This window comes from Trichechus manatus, unplaced genomic scaffold (genome assembly GCF_000243295.1).
Source record: "Trichechus manatus latirostris isolate Lorelei unplaced genomic scaffold, TriManLat1.0 scaffold00073, whole genome shotgun sequence".
NCBI lineage: Eukaryota > Metazoa > Chordata > Mammalia > Sirenia > Trichechidae > Trichechus > Trichechus manatus.
In genome coordinates this window covers 7545408-7561619 of record NW_004444009.1, presented here as the reverse complement: position 1 = coordinate 7561619, position 16212 = coordinate 7545408, and the positions used below count along the sequence as shown (strand labels likewise).

General features: G+C 41.8%; 1 protein-coding gene and 1 pseudogene across 3 annotated transcripts in view; one reads left to right on the top strand and one right to left on the bottom strand.

The window, feature by feature from the left end:
* The first annotated feature begins 5530 nt into the window (after window positions 1-5530).
* Window positions 5531-16212, top strand: part of SLC22A15 (solute carrier family 22 member 15) — a 78738-nt gene continuing 68056 nt past the window's right edge. For all 3 annotated transcript variants that reach the window (XR_002824693.1, XM_004380357.2, XM_023734888.1), the window contains exon 1: window positions 5531-5734. Coding sequence is in view for 2 of the 3 variants with exons in the window: in XM_004380357.2 (XP_004380414.1) it covers window positions 5648-5734 (87 nt within the window). In the remaining variant the exon portion in view is untranslated. The remainder of the gene's footprint in view (window positions 5735-16212) is intronic.
* LOC111821258 (uncharacterized) lies at window positions 8012-8108 on the bottom strand (annotated as a pseudogene).

The following is a 16212-nucleotide window of genomic DNA, read 5'->3' as shown; positions in this document are numbered from 1 at the left end:
GGGCGTTGACTGTGGATCCAAGTAAAATGAAATCCCTGACAACTTCAACAGTTTCTCCATTTATCATGATGTTGTTTGTTGGCCCAGTTGTAAGGATTTTTGTTTTATGTTGAGGTGTAATCTGTACTGAAGCTTGTGGTCTTTGATCTTTATTAGTAAGTGCTTCAAGTCCTCTTTACTTTCAGCAAGCAAGGTTGTGTCATCTGCATAACACAGGCTGTTAATGAGTCTTCCTCCAATCCTAATGTCATGTTCTTCTTCACATAGTCCAGCTTCTTGGATTATCTGCTAAACATACAGATTGAATAAGTATGGTGAAAGGATACAACCCTGATGCACACCTTTTCTGATTTCAAACCATGCAATATCCCCTTGTTCTGTTGAAACGACTGTCTCTTGGTCTATATACAGGTTCTGCATAAGTACAATTAAGTGTTCTGGAATTCCCATTCTTCGCAGAGTTATCCATAATTTGTTATGATCCACGCAGTCGAATGTCTTTTCATAGTCAATAAAACACGCGTAAACTTCTTTCTGGTGCTCTCTGCTTACAGCCAAGATCCATCTGACATCAGCAATGATGTCCACCCCTTGTCTGTCAGTTTGTCATACTTTGGTGGCATGGATGTCGAAATGAAGCTGGAAGCTATGCCACTGGTATTTCACATACAAACAGGGTCACCCATGGTGGACAGGTTTCAGTGAAGCTTCCAGACTAAGACTAGGAAGAAGGACCTGGTGATCTACTTGCAAAAAAAAAAAAAAATTGCCAGTGAAAACCCGATGGATAACTTCCTATAGGGCGATGAAATCAGGCTATCTTTCCTATAGAGCACAATTATTTGCCTCTCTACCAGACAAAAATCTACAAGTCGACATATAACTTCACAATGTCTGGGCTCTAATTAATATAAACAGCAAGGCCAAACACCGTTAAATTCTCCTACAGAATTAAATAATTCTGGGATGGACCTGTTAAACAACACTTCATTACTATATTGAAAGAACTCCTTGCTTTATTATTATTTCCAGCTTGATCTAATATTCTTACAATGGACTTTTTTTAATTAAAGCTGTTCACATTAATCTCTTACATCAGTTTCTTTGGCATCACGATAGTCAGTTCCTGAGTCACCAAAGTTTTCCAGAACATAACATCTTCATGTCCTTTAAGTTTTCTAACAGTACTTTTTGAATCTGTGTAGATGCTTGTCATATTTGAAAACAGGGTAGCTATCTTAAACAACTATAAATATTGTAGAAAAGTGTATAGTGATATGGAAGTTAAAAATGTAGGAGTAACTACCAAAAAATAATAATAATGCAATCTTGTTTCTTCCCAAAATAGCAAAAAGGGAGAAGCCCCACTGCTGTTGACTCAATTCTAACTCATGGTAACCCCATGTGTTATAGAGTAGAAGTGCTCCATAGGGTTTTCTTGGCCATAATCTTTACAGGAGCAGATTGCCTGGCCTTTCTTCTGAGGTGCCACTGGGTGGGTTCGAACCACCAACTTTTTGGTTAGTAGCCAAGAGCAAACCGTTTCCACCCCCAAAACTAAAAAACAAACCCACTGCTGTCGAGTCGATTCCGACTCATAGCAGTCCCATAGGACAGAGTAGAACTTCCCCACAGGGTTTCCAAGGAGTGGCTGGTGGATTTGAACTGACGACCTTTTGGTTAGCAGCCGATCTCTTAACCACTGTACCACCTAGTTACCTAAAATGGGAGAAGAGCAGTACAAAAATAGCTTTTAGAAACCAACAGCTGTCCAGAAAGGAAAAGGATAGTAAACAAAAAACACAAAATGAGATAGAAATAACTTCATATAACACTTAATAAATATAAACGGGTTAAGTCACCTATTAAAAGACAGACTATCAAATTGAACAGAAAAACATCCTCCTTCCATAACATGCCTAAATCAGAACCAAACTGAAAGAATGAAAATACAAAGATGACATGAAAATAAGATTACAAGAAAAAATACTAACAACAATAACAAAAAAGTTGATGCAGCAATATTAATATTAAACAAAATAAAAATTAAGACAAAAATCAAATTAAAAGAGACATTTTATCACAATAAAAGGAATGATTCAGTCCTTACATTTAAGTACCTACAGAAATAAAAAGAACTTGATAAAAACTCAAAAACAATAATCATTTTGGGAGATTTTTGACATGTTTATTAAAAAATGATATATCAAGCAGAGAATAATTCAGTAATAATACAGACAACCTGAATAAAATTAACAAACTTGATCTAATGGATATATAGAGAATTTTGTACCCAACAAATGGAGAATAGATATTATTTTCAATACATATTACTTTCAATAGTTTTTTTTAAACGACCACGTACTAAGTCACAAGAATACTCAAATAATTTCCAAAATTTAATATCATTTAGACTGTGTTCTTTATACCTAAAGTATTTAAATTAGTTACTAATACAAAGATGGTTAAACAAATAGCAACTACCTTTAACTGAGAACAAAAAACAGTACTAAAAAATAGCTCATTGGTTAAAGGGGAAATTATAATGTCATGAAATAGTTAAAACTAAAGATAATGAAAGTACCACATGACAAAATCTGTGGAATAGAACAAAGTAGAAAAGCTACTGAGCTATTCAGAGAGATACCTATAGCCTTAATGATAATTATTCTTCTACTGCCCATCTGTCAGTTGGTCATACTGTGGTGGCTCGTGTGTTGGTAAGATGCTGGCAGCTATGCCATAAGTATTTCAAATACCAGCAGGGTCACCTTGGTGGACAGGTTTCAGTGGAGCTTCCAGACTATGACAGACTAGGAAGAAAGACCTGGCAATCTACTTCCAAAAATTAGCCAGTGAAAACCTTATAGATCATAATAGAACACTGTCTGACTCACTTGCTTTGACACATCATCAGGAGGGATCATTAGCAGAGGAGGATATTGTGTTTGGTGAAGTAGAGGGCCAATGAGGGCAAGGGAGACCCTCGGTGAGATGGTCTTGAATATGCCGGCGATTGTGCAGATGACATAGAACCAGGTAACGTTTCATTTTGTTGTACATATGGTGGCCGTGAGTCAGAGTCGATTTGATGTCAGCTATCTATAATTATTTTTAAAAAAGGAAACTTTAAAGTAAATAAGCGAAACTATCAAGGTACATAGGTAGTAAAAAAAAATTACAGAGCACTGAAAGTAAGTACAAGAAAGGAAAGAATCCATATAATCCATGAATCAGAAACAAAGAAATACAGAAAAAAAATCACAAAACAAAAACTGGTTCTTTTAAAAAATAATAAAATAGACAACCCTCTAGCAAGGCTGACAAGAATGGAACGATAAAAATGAACAATATTTTTACGGGGTGAATTGTGTCACGCAAAAAGATACGCTGAAGTCCTAACCCCTGGTACTTATGAATGTTACCTTATTGGGTCATAAGGCAAGGTCTTTGCAGTTGTAATCAAGTTAAAATGAGGTCATTAGGGTGGGCCCTAATCAAATCTGACTGGTGTCCACATAAGAAGAAGACACATAAAGAGACACACGAGGAGAACACTACATGACATTTGAGGCAGAGGCTGGAGAAATGCATCTATAAGCCAAGGAATCCCAAGGATTGCCAGCAACATCAGATGCTAAGAGAAAGAAATGCAGTAGATCCTCCCCTAGAGCCTTCAGAGACAACTTGGCCCTGGTGTTTAGCTTGATTTCAGACTTCTAGCCTCCAGAACTGAGAGACAATAAATTTCTGTTATTTTAAGCTACCTGCTTAGTGGTGATTTGTTACGGCAGCCCTAAGAAATGAATACAAATACTAAGAAGAAAAAATGAGACACAAATACAGCTAGAGCTAATTTTTTAAAACACTAAGAGAACAATATGGACGACTTTATTCCAAAAGTAACTGAAAAGCTAGATAAAATAGAAACATTTCTAGAAAAAAAAAAGAAAGTGATTCAAGAAGGCACACAAAGCCATAAAAAAAATCTAAAATATTATAATAAAGAGACTCCCCCTGAAAAACAAGCTATGTCCAGACGGTTTAGAGGAGAGCTTTACCAATTGCTCATTTTAAGAGGCCACTATTATCTTGCCACCAAATCCAGACAAGGGCAGTAGGAAGAAAAGGAAATTACAGACGTATCTCACTAATCATAAAATTCCTAGATTAAATGTCATTGTTAGTAGCCATCAAGTCAACTGCGATTCATGGAGACCTCGTGTGCAGAGTAGAACAGCTTCATAGGGTTTTCAAGGCTGTGACCTTTGGGAAGCAATCACCAGGCCTATCTTCTGAGGTACCTCTAGGTGGATTTGAACTGCCAACTTTTCAGCTAGTAGTTGAGCACTTAACCAGTTGCACCACCCAGGGACTTAGATAATACACGAAACATATGGGGTTACCGTGAGTGGGAATCCACTCCATGGCAACAGTCTTTTTTAAATTCTTTTTAAAGGGTTACCCACTGTCCATAGAGATCCCATGTATTACAGAGTAGAACTGCTCCATAGGGCTTTCCTGGTTGTAATCTTTATCGAAGCAGATTGCTAGGCCTGTCTTACACGGTGCCACTAGGTGAGTTTGAACTGCCAACCTTTAGAATTGTAGTAGTTTGCGCCACCCAGGGACCTATGCACTACAACAGACATCATAATAGTGAATTTTTAGAAGCATAACACTGAGGCTGACAAGACAAAGATACCAATTGTCACCACTTCTATTCAATATTGTACTGAGGGTCATAGCCTGGACAATGGAATACTGTGCAGCTGTTAAAACAAAACAAAACCTACCTCAGAAGGTGGAGAAATAGGGAGACTAAAGCAGGCGACTAGTGTCCCTCGGTCCTGCCACGTCTTTCTCCACCTTTCCTTCCTGGCAAACAGCCATTTATTCTTCAAATTCCTTGGCAGCGATCACCTCCTGCCCCACAGAATTAATCGCTTCCTCCTTTGTATATTTCCTTCGTATGTCGTACATGCATCTATAAGCAAATGTCTCTTACTGTTTTGCAATAATTTACCTATTTGTGGATTTAACACATCGCTGGCCCAGAATAGGACTGGAAAAAAAACATTAAACAGAACTATTCTCCGAAAGGTCTAGACGCCCCTCCCCAATCCCCTGGCGCAGTAAACTGATTCATACAAAAGAACAAATAATGCTGAGAAGCCAACAGGTCACCCAACAATTTTCGCGCGCCACATAACGCAGGGGTCATGGATTACACGCGGAAATTGTTCCTGTATTTATCCAACGGAAAGGATACCTCATCACGCCCGAGCCTACTTCCTTTTTCCTCTCACTTTAAGCGCCGCGGCCACGAACCAACTCCCGCCCAACTCCCCTACTATTTTTTATTAAGCAGGAAACACAGCGGCCGGGGTACAGAGAAGCCAGCCCCCAAGCTCGACCGCCCTCCCACGGCCCGGCCCCGCCCCGCCCGCTCCGCGTAGAGGCGCTGCCCCGCCCGCCGCTTCCCGCGCTCCCTCCACCTCCCCGGCGGGTCCGAGCGGTACCGGGCGTCGAGGGGCTCGCGCGCCGCGCCGGGCGGGGAGGCCCGGGTGGGAAGTGGGTGGCGGCCGCGGGCCGGGGCCGGCCTCTCGTCCCCCGCAGGGCCCGGGACCATCGAGCGCGGCCCACAATGGAGATGGAGGAGGCATTCAAGGCGGTGGGGGAGATGGGCGTCTACCAGATGTACTTGTGCTTCCTGCTGGCGGTGCTGCTGCAGGTGAGTCCCCCCGCCTCTCCGCTTCCCCTCCCACAGCCGCTCGTCCTCTCCTAGAGCGCCGGGCCCCGGATGCCGAGGCTCTGCAAACACCGAGGTGTGGCGAGCCTTCCCTGCGCCGACTCCGCGCGGGGAGGGCAAGTCGCTTCGCTGTGGCCTGGGCGGGAGGAATGCCAAGGTCGTCAGCGGACTGGCCAGGCTTTCTGCCGGCCCAAGGTGGACGTCCTCTCCCCTTGGTCCGGTTATGCCGGGCCGGGCGTTCCCTCTCCCCCGCCCCCGGAGGAGGAAGGAGTATATCAAGAAGGGTACTTCAGCGATGAGCTGGTTAATTAGGGGTGCAGAATTGCGTTACCCGCTATTTTACGCCGCATACACGAAAGGGAATTGTTATCCTAACTAGTGGTACTGTCACCTTGGAATCTAGGACACAGAGCCAGCCCTGCTATCCCACAGACGAAAGATGGATCTGGGGCCGCCTCCTTCAGGTCTGGATATTTTCCCTCTTTTCCAGGGTGTGAGGACGTTTCCAAATCCTGCAGCTATCCAGTGCGTAGGATTTATTTCTCTTTGGTTTAAGTTCTGCTGGGTCATTCTGCCCTAAGGCCAGCCTCAGACTGAGACTTTTATAAGCCCAATAGTGCCATCTGTAATGTGTGGTTATAAAATGGAATCACTTCTTCCTTCTACAGAATTCTCTGAACCTACTTGCACATCCCAATCTAAAAATGTGGGTCTAGTTCCATGTGCTGAAGGTCACTACAGAGTCTGTTTGCAGTGTCTCTCCCCTTCTCTAAGTTAAATGACCCACGCACGTGACATCAGTTACTATTCCCAGTATTCTAAAGGCATCTAATTACAAATCCTTTTTTAGTACCTACTTTGAGCCAGCCCTTTACTCATTCTTTCATTCAACACAAGTTTAATGAGTGATTACTGTGTGCTGGGCTCTGGGATGCAGTGGGGGACACATCTAAGTTCCTGCCCTCATGAAGCTTGCATTCTAGTGAAGGTGGTGTGGGGCAGACAGTTAGACAAGTAGTTACAGTTAACATGATATGCTACTAATTCTAAGGAAAGTACAGGGTGGTCATGGATACAACCATCCGTCCTCCAGTTGCTTAAAAAAAAAAGTCTTTCATAGTCAGTGCTGCAACAGGAAGATGGTGGTGGGGTTAACATAATGATTCTCTTTCCATTCAAATGTTTGAAATTTCGTGTTTGAAATTTCAGTTAATTTCATTACCAGCCAGAAGAACTGGTCAAATAGATGGACAGATACATGGAATCAGTTCCTTCTCCAGCAGAACAAGTTCTCAGCTCACAATATGCAGTATTCTGAAGTTCTTTTAAGCTCATTGTTTTAGCTTTAAATGCACTTTCCCTGTGGGGAAAAGTCTACGTGCTAAATCACAAAGAGTATTTAACCATATGATATACCTGCGATACAGAGAAAATAGAATTATAACTATGGTGCCTGATCTTTGTTTATAACACTGCTTGAGAAAATTCTTTTCTCCTTCTAACCAAGAATTCCAGGAATTTGAGCAATCCCACTTCTCTTACCCTACTTTCTACTTCCTATGTTATCATCTTCTCACCTGCCTAGCCAAGTATCCACTAACTTGGAGTAAGTTTGTTTTGCATGAAGTGTGGTACTAAAATGGCTTGTGTTCTGGGTTCAGGACCTGTTAAGATTCTCCCACTTTCTTTCATTTATGGTTGCCCCAGTTGGTTAGAGTTTGGTACCAAAGAGTCTTAAGCCTTGCCCTTTCCCATGACCATTCACCAATCCTTGGTTGACATATGGCCAGTGTTTGCCATAGAAGGGCCAGGTCTGAGAGTGAAGGAATGAGTGACTGTTTGCCTTGTGGGTGTGGGCTGGGGATTTATAAATCACCTAAATGACTCTCAATAAAGGAACTGGATAATTGTGGTGTAAATTCAGGAGTATATAGCAGTTAAAATGAATGAACTAGATCTGTATACACTCACATGAATAAATCTCTAAAATCAATGTTAAATGAAAAAAAAAGTCAGAGTGATACATACAGTGTGACACACACATGTAATATACATTTTAAAAACACAGAACAATATGTATTTGGTTTATGAATGTATACGAACAATGTAGTAGAAGTATAACACATGGAAGGGAAGGACCCACACCCAATAGGTGAGATTGGTTGCCTCCTGGGAAGGAAGAGAGGAGGCGGGCCTGGGGAGAGGTACAAAGGGAATTTCATTTGTATTTGTAACACTGTATTTTAAAAATCTGAAGCAAATATGATAAAATGTCACTATTTGTTACTTTTCATCCTTGCTCATGCTAATCTCTGTCTTGTTCCAGTTTTAGTATATGTGCTGCTGAAGCAAACACACAGTTGTTGTGATGGTGGGCTTATGCATTTTATTTTGTTTTGCTCTTCTGTGTTAATTTTTTTCTTAAATTAAAAAAAAAATGGTAAAGAAAAGGTTTGCGTATCTAGGAGAGAATGCTGCAGTTTACTCTATGAAAATAATGGCCCGCTTTTTTAAAATTAATGTTCCTTTCATCAATTATAGCTGTGAATTGTAGTCACTTAATACTTAGAAGGGTGAGCTGGAGTGAGTTTTGTTCAGGATGCTTTATACAACTTTGTGTGGAATTGTAAGCTGTCACAGTTTACCTCCCCTGCCTGCTTGTGTTTGTCACCCTGGCCCCTCTCCTTCATTAGAAGACTGCCTTTTGATGAGGTATCATTGAAGTGATAGCTGGCTCTCCTATCCTTTATATCGTAAGCAGAATATGAAGTTCATTTCACCCCATCAACATTAGTGTAGACCTTACTGTATTACAGTCAGTAATAGCAGCCCATATGTGCCAGGGAATTCTCACCACCACCAAGGGATTCTTACCATCACCAGGGGATTCTCACTACCACCAGGGTGTTCTTACCACCACCGAGGAGTTCTCGCCACCCCCAGGGGGTTCCCACCACCACCAAAGTGTTCTCACAACCACCACGGAGGGGTTCTCACCACTACTGGGGGAGTTCTCACCACTACTGGGGGAGTTCTCACCACCACTGGGGAATTCTCATTACCACCGGGGTATTCTCACCACCACCAGATGTTCAGCAGTGCTGAGACTTAGGGCATTAGGAAAAACTGCTCCACCGCATCTTCAAACCATGACCATCTACCATGACTATCTCTGATGGTTTGAGCAAGCTTTAGGCTGCCCCTACCCTCAAATTAGTTCTCTCTTCTCACTGTGGCCTAGAACTTGGGTCTCCTGAGAGGTTTTTGATGATCTGGGGGGAACCATTGCCTGGTACTCCTTCCATCAGTTCAGGTGGATGGAGTACCACCGGTGGAAGAGACCAATACCATACTACTCCCTGGATGCCCTTTAGGAAAACTGGTTTTGTCCATAGATAGACACTGCCACCTGGCAGTGGGTGAGTGTGGCCCAAATTTTAAACACAAAAATAGATAATATCAGTAAGTCACCCAACCAATACCCATCAAATACCCGCTTTGTGCTGGACCTAGGTTTGTAGTCCTTGTGTTCATGATTATGATCTTGCCCATGTGGTACTTTGGACTGAGTCAGTTAGATAGCTGAGCACTAAATGCTTGAAAGACTAATGGTAATGATAACAATAAAATCATCTTTGCCCTCTGAAAAAAGCTCTGGCCCCAAAGTTAGGTGTCTTCTACTCTCATCCTAGTTTTGCTGTTAATGTTATACGTAACCTTAGAACAATTCACTTAATTGCTGTGTCTCATTTTTCCTATTTGCAAAGTAAACATCGTACTTGCCATGACTTCACAGCCCAAGATTTTGTGATGAGATAATTTATAGGAGACTTTCTTGGCTTCCTGAGAGGTATTATAAAAGCTCATAATGGTGTTAATATAAAATTACTTTTAAAACCCTCACTTTTGGAAACTTTGTGTTTCAATCCCCTGGTGTATTTTAGTCATTTTTCTAATTATAATTACATTGAAAGGGGAGAAAAAAATCCAGCCATCTGTGGCACCTGTTCTCCTTCCCCAGGGGTAGAGCTAGAAAAGATAATGATTTATTTGCGATGTTGTTAGTCCTCCTCCAGAGGAGAATGGATGGTGGTTTCTTATTGTGGCTTTAAGGCCCATCTGCTGATGGGTGAGATTTCATTAGATAGAAATATATGGGTGAGTGTGTCCATGGTAGATATAGAGTAATAGTAGAAGAATGAGAGGGTATTTGTACCCGCTGGGGAAAAGAGGCAGGAAGTGAGCTATGGGAAATTAGCACAAAGATGGTAAATAGAGGGAAACCAGCCCAATATTTCATGTGTAGGTGGCACCCACCTGTGACTTCATCTGGACCATGTTGTTGTTATTGAGCGCAGTAAAGTCAATTCCAAATCATAGCTCCCCCATGTGGCAGAGTAGAACTGCCCCATACGGTTTTCTTGGCTGTAATATTTATAGAAGCAGATCACCAGGTCTTTCTCCTATAGAGCTGCTGAGTGGGTTCAAACCACTAACCTTTTGGTTAGCAGCTGAGTGCTTAACCGTTATGTCACCAGGGCTCCTTTTATATGGCTATGTGACCTGTGTAAATATGGCTATGGTTAAAGAGGACTAAGTATTAATGCTTACGTAGAGCATAGGTACTACCTCTCATCCCTAATCTCTCATGGTGGGTGAGGTTCCTCCCCATGAAATGGTATGAATGCCCCTTTCATAGCATTTATCATGCAGTTTCATAACTGTCTACTTTGTCAGTAAAGCTGGTCTTGACCATGGGTGTCAGAGAAGACAAAAACGCTGTGCTGTTTCATTGAGGCTGATATTGCGTAAAAGAGCTAGCTGTGGGTTTCTCATAACGAGCCTGTGTACAGCAGAACAAAACACTTCCCAGTACTGCACCATCCTCGCGGTCGTTATGCTTGAGCCAATTGTTGTGGCCACCGTGTTACTCCATGTCTTTGGATAAAGCTGTGACCCCATGTGTTCAGGACACAAGTTCAGTTGAGGACCTTTGAGTATGTATGTGTGTGTGCGTGTGTGTGTGTGTGTGTGTGTGTGTGTGTGTGTGTGATGGGTAAAGGAGACATTGTGAGGGGTAGATGAGAGCAGAGATGATTGGTTGATACTGGTTAACTAGGTTGTGCTGTTCCCCCACATTATGAATATAATTATATATCAGTACTACCCCCTTGTTTTTGAACTGCTTTCTCCAGAGAACAGCTTTTACTGAGAATGGTGGCCTCCACAATGAAATATGCCTCAGATTAGAAGACCCCTTGAACAATGAGTCAGAATCAACTCTGCGGCAATGGGCATTGCTTATCCTAGAGCAAGCCAGATAAAAATATGATGTGTTAGTATGTATACAGTAGACACTTAGAACAGTGCCTGGCACATAGTTCACATTGTATAAGTGTTTAATAATAATATGACCATTCTGATCATTTATTTGCTTATTTGTTGAATGTGTTGTGTCATATATCAAGGCCCTGGGTCATTTGGTTTGAGAGCCCAAAGATGAGTCAGACGTAGATCCTGCCCTTAAGGAGAGTATATTTCGATAGGAAAAATAAGCAAATACATACATGTATTGCAGTGAAGAGAGTGATAGTGCTGTAAGAAAGTTCTAGATGGAGCAGGCAGAAGCAGGAGAGGACTTCCTGAGAGGCTGGAGAAGAAGGCAAGACAGTAGGGAAGGCTTCATGGAGGAGGTGGTATCTGAGCTGCATATTGGAAGATGGGAAAGACTGAGACATTCACAGCAGAGAAGGTGCTTTCCATGTGAAGTGAATGGTATGAACAAAAGCAGAAAAGAGCTTATTTAGAGAGAAAACATGACTAATTCATTTTGCCTGGATTGAAGGCTCTGTATTCACTAGAACGTGATCTGAGCCATCTCCTTCTGAGTTCCTTTGCCCCATTCATGTCTGTATACCCATCAATTAAATTTTAGCAGGTTGTAATCAGGAGGGGCAGTTACTAAAATGGGTGAAAGTGGCTTTGTAATTATGGTGTCATTGTTAGGTACCATTGAGTTGGTTGTGACTCATAGCGACCCTATGTACAACAGAATGAAACTGCCCGGTCCTGTGCCATCCTCAGAATTGTTGCTATGTTTGAGCCCATTGTTGTGACCACTGTATCAGTTCATCTCGTCGAGGGTCTTCATCTTTTTTGCTGACCCTCAACCAAGTATAATGTCCTTCTCCAGGGGCTGGTTCCTCTTGATAACATGTCCAAATTACTGGAGATGAAGTCTCGCCATTCTTGATTCTAAGGAGCATTTTGGCTGTACTTCTTCCAAGACAGATTTGTTAATTCTTCTGGCGGTCCCTGGTATATTTAATATTCTTCACCAATACCATAATTCAAATACATCGATTCTTCTTTGGTCCTCCTTATTCATTGTCCAGCTTTCACACACATATGAGGTGATTAAAAATAACATGGCTTGGGGGGAATTCTGGGAACATGGCACTATAGACAGAAGCACCATGTGTCTCTCCACAGCAAAGACCCGAAAAACTAAGTAAAACAGAGACAAATGTCAATCTTGGAACAAACGTCAGTGAAGAGATAACTCAACCAAGCACCAAATGGTATAAGAAACCTATAGAGAACAGAGAGCAAGGAGAGTTACGAGCGGAGATCCCCTATCAGCTAACACAGCACAGATCCACTATCTTGGTCTTCTGCCGGAGATCAGCAGACAGAGAGTACAGGAAAGCAGATTCACGGAGCTCCCAGCAGGAGACAGAGCACCTAGTAACCAGCGAGATATGCTTTCCTACCCCCCACCCTGCCTCTCCCCGCTCGACCTTCACAGCTTCCCTGCTGGTGGGTCCTCTGCTTCCCAGCAGGCAGATTCCCAGCTTCCTGGCAGGCCAATTCACTGCTTCCCGGCAAGTAGAGTCCCAGCTTCCCAGAGGGCCAGTTCGCTGCTTCCTGGTGGACAGATTGCCGGTTTCCTGGAGAGCTGATTCGCTGCTCCGCAGTGGGCTGCGACCACGGCATGGGAGATGCCAGTTCCGTGCTGTGAGAATTCCCCCTGCCTGCACCGGCCGGCTTCTTCAGTGCCATTTCTTTGTTGCTGGTATTGCCTTTTTCAGCCTTTTTTGGTTGCTTCCCTGCCTCTCACCTCCTCCCCCTCCTTTCTCTCAAACACCTGATTCTTTGTACCATCTTTGCTTCTTCTTGACAGGCTGTGAAGTGCTGCTCAGCTGGGGAACTGCTTCCCCAATCTGTTTCCCCAGTCCATGTGGCCACGCTGGTGGGATCCCTGGTGGCTTCCCCCACCCCTTTTTTTGTTTATTTGTTTTCTCTTTCTTTTTTCCTTTTATTTTTCTTAATTTTTTTTTTTTTTTTTTTTTTGGTTTCTCATCTCTTACTACTACTTTAACTGTCTTCTGAATACCTGACACTGTGTATCATCTCCACCCCTTATAGCTGGGCTATACTGTGCAGCTTGGGGGCTGCTCCCTGGTCTGTGCTTCCACACTGGAGAGATCCCTGAAGGCATTTTTTAAAAATTATTTATTTATTTAAAAAACTTTTTTTTTAACTATTTTTTTTCCTTTTTGTTTTTCTCCATTTCTCGGTTTCTTGTCTCTCCATTCCAACAGCAATCTCCCTCAGCATTTTTTTTTTTTTTTTGCTCCTGTTTCTCCTCTCTTCTTTTCCATAGCCAACCTAGTTCCACACATCACAACCTCCCCCTCCCGCACCTCCTGCCTATCTGCACTGTGTGCTGAACATTACACTCTCGAGCAGCACAGGCATGACCTACTGGAGCCTGCCCTGAACTGACCACTGGCTTATCTTGTCGGCCCAAGTACGTGCCACAAACGACCCATCCCAGCCCCTCCCCTTCAGCCCTGCTACACCATAGCTGAGCGACTGGCCCTGCCCATTGGACAAGGAGGTGAAAAATACCCTGTCCACAGATGAGCAAACAACAAAGAAAGCACAGCCCACCTGCTCGGACATAACCAAATAAAACAAAAAAGCAGGACAAAACAAAAAAATCTGCAGTCAATAAATGAAGAAAGTAACTACTGAATGTCCTGAAGACAGCAGAAAATATCAAAACATATTAAAACAAAAAAGACAGGATGGTTCCAGTAGGCATCCAAAATAAAACACCAGATGGCTTTCCAGTAGAAGAAAAGGCACTTGAACTACCTGAAAGGGAATGGAAATCTCTAATATTCAGAGCTATCCAAGAGTTGAAGCAAAAAGAAGACAAAAATGGGGAAAAAATAGATTCGTGGAAAAGGCAGACAAATTCATGGAAAATACAGACAAAAAGTGAAAGAATTCGGGAAAATAATACAGAAACAAAATGCCAAAACTCACAACTAGGAATCGTACAAAAACAACAATTAGAAATGCAAAAGGTAAACAACAAGATTTCAGAAATGGACAGTGTCATAGAAGGGCTGAGGAGCAGGTTTGAAATGGTGGAAGACAGGATCAGTGGAATTGAAGACAAACACTTAGCACTTGGATACAACTCTGTTCAAGGAAAGCTCAGAAAAAAGAACAAAGAAAAACGAAGAGACCCTGAGAGTTATGTGAGATACAATCAAAAGCAAAAATTTGCAAGGGATCTGAGTTCCAGAACAGAGAGAAAACAGAAAACACAGAGAGGATCATGGAAGAATTGCTGACAGAAAACTTCCCTAATATCATGAAAGATGAAAAACTGATGATCCAAGAAGTTCAACAAACACCATATAGGAGAGACCCCAAAAGAAAATCACAAAGGTGTATCATAATCACACTCAAGAAAACCAAAGACAAAGAATCCTGAGAACAGCTCAAGAAAAATGAAAAGTCACATACAGAGGAGAAACAATAAGACTAAGCTCTAATTACTCTCCAGAAACCATGCAGGCAAGAAGGCAGTGGCAGAGAATGATAGAATGCATTAAAAAACAGGATCCATCAATATACTGTCTACAAGAGACACACCTTAGAAACAAAGATGTAAATTTATTAGAAATCAAAGGATGGAAATAAATATATCAAGCAAACAGCTACTGTCTCAGTCATCTAGTGCTGCTCTAACAGAAATACCACGAGTTGATGGCTTTAACAAAGAGAAGTTTATTCTCTCACAGTCCAGTAGCCTACAAGTCCAAATTCAGGGCATCAGCTCCAGGAAAAGGCTTTCTGTCTCTGTCAGCTCTGGAGGAAGGTCCTTGTGATGCATCAGTCTTTCCTTGGTCTGGGAGCATCTCAGCGCAGGAACCTCAGGTCCAAAGGACACCCTCTGCTCCTGGCACTACTTTCTTGGTATGAGATTCCCATGTGTCTCTGCTCGCTTCTTTCTTTTATATCTCAAAAGAGATTGCATCAAGACAGTATTTAATCCTGTCCACCTCATCAGTATAAGCTCATCACAGTGATAGAATTTACATTACATAAGAAGATCACATATAATCTCATCATAGTGATAGAGTTTACAACACATAAGGAAATCACATCAGATTACACAATCATACGACACTGGGAATCATGACCCAGCCAAGTGAACAGATATTTTTGGGGGACACAACTCAATCCATGACAGCTACCAAAAAAGAGCAGGAGTGGCAATACTAATCTCAGATAAAATAGACTTTAAACCAAAATCTATCATAAAAGACAAAGAAGGGCACTACATCATGATTAAAGGGACAATCCAGCATGAAGATATAACCATAATAAACATCTATGCACCTAATGACAGGGATCCAAAATACATAAAACAAACTTTAACAGCACTGAAAAGAGAAATTGACAGTTCCACTATAATAGTAGGACACTTCAACACACCACTTTAGGTAAAGGACAGAACATCTGCAAAGAAACTCAGTAAAGATACAGAAGATCTAAAGGCCACAGTCAGCCAACTGGAACTCATAGACATATACAGAACACTACACCCACAGCTGCAAAGTATACATTCTTTTCCAATGCACATGGACGATTCTCCAGAATAGACCACATCTTAGGCCACAGAGCAACCCTCTGCTGAGATAATACTAAGTATCTTCTCTGATCACAACACCATCAAAGTAGAAATTAACAACAGGAAGAGCAAGGAAAAAAAATTACATGGAAACTAAACAACACCCTGCTTAAGAACCAATGTGTAATAGAAAAAATTAAAGATGGAATCAAAATATTCCCAGAATCAAATGACAATGAAAACACATCATACCAAAACATGTAGGACACTGCAAAGGCAATCCTAAGAGGTCAATTTATAGCAATAGATGCACATCAAAAAAGAAGAAAGGGAACTCAGCACAGGAGAGTAAGAGGGACAAAACTGGAGGACATTATGCTGAGTGAAATAAGTTAATCACAAAAGGACAAATATTGTATGAGACTTCTACTGTATAACTCATGTAAGAGTTTACACACAAAAAGAAACAATCTTTGTTGGTTATAAGGGATGGGAGGAGTGGGGGGGGGGACTAAATAGATAA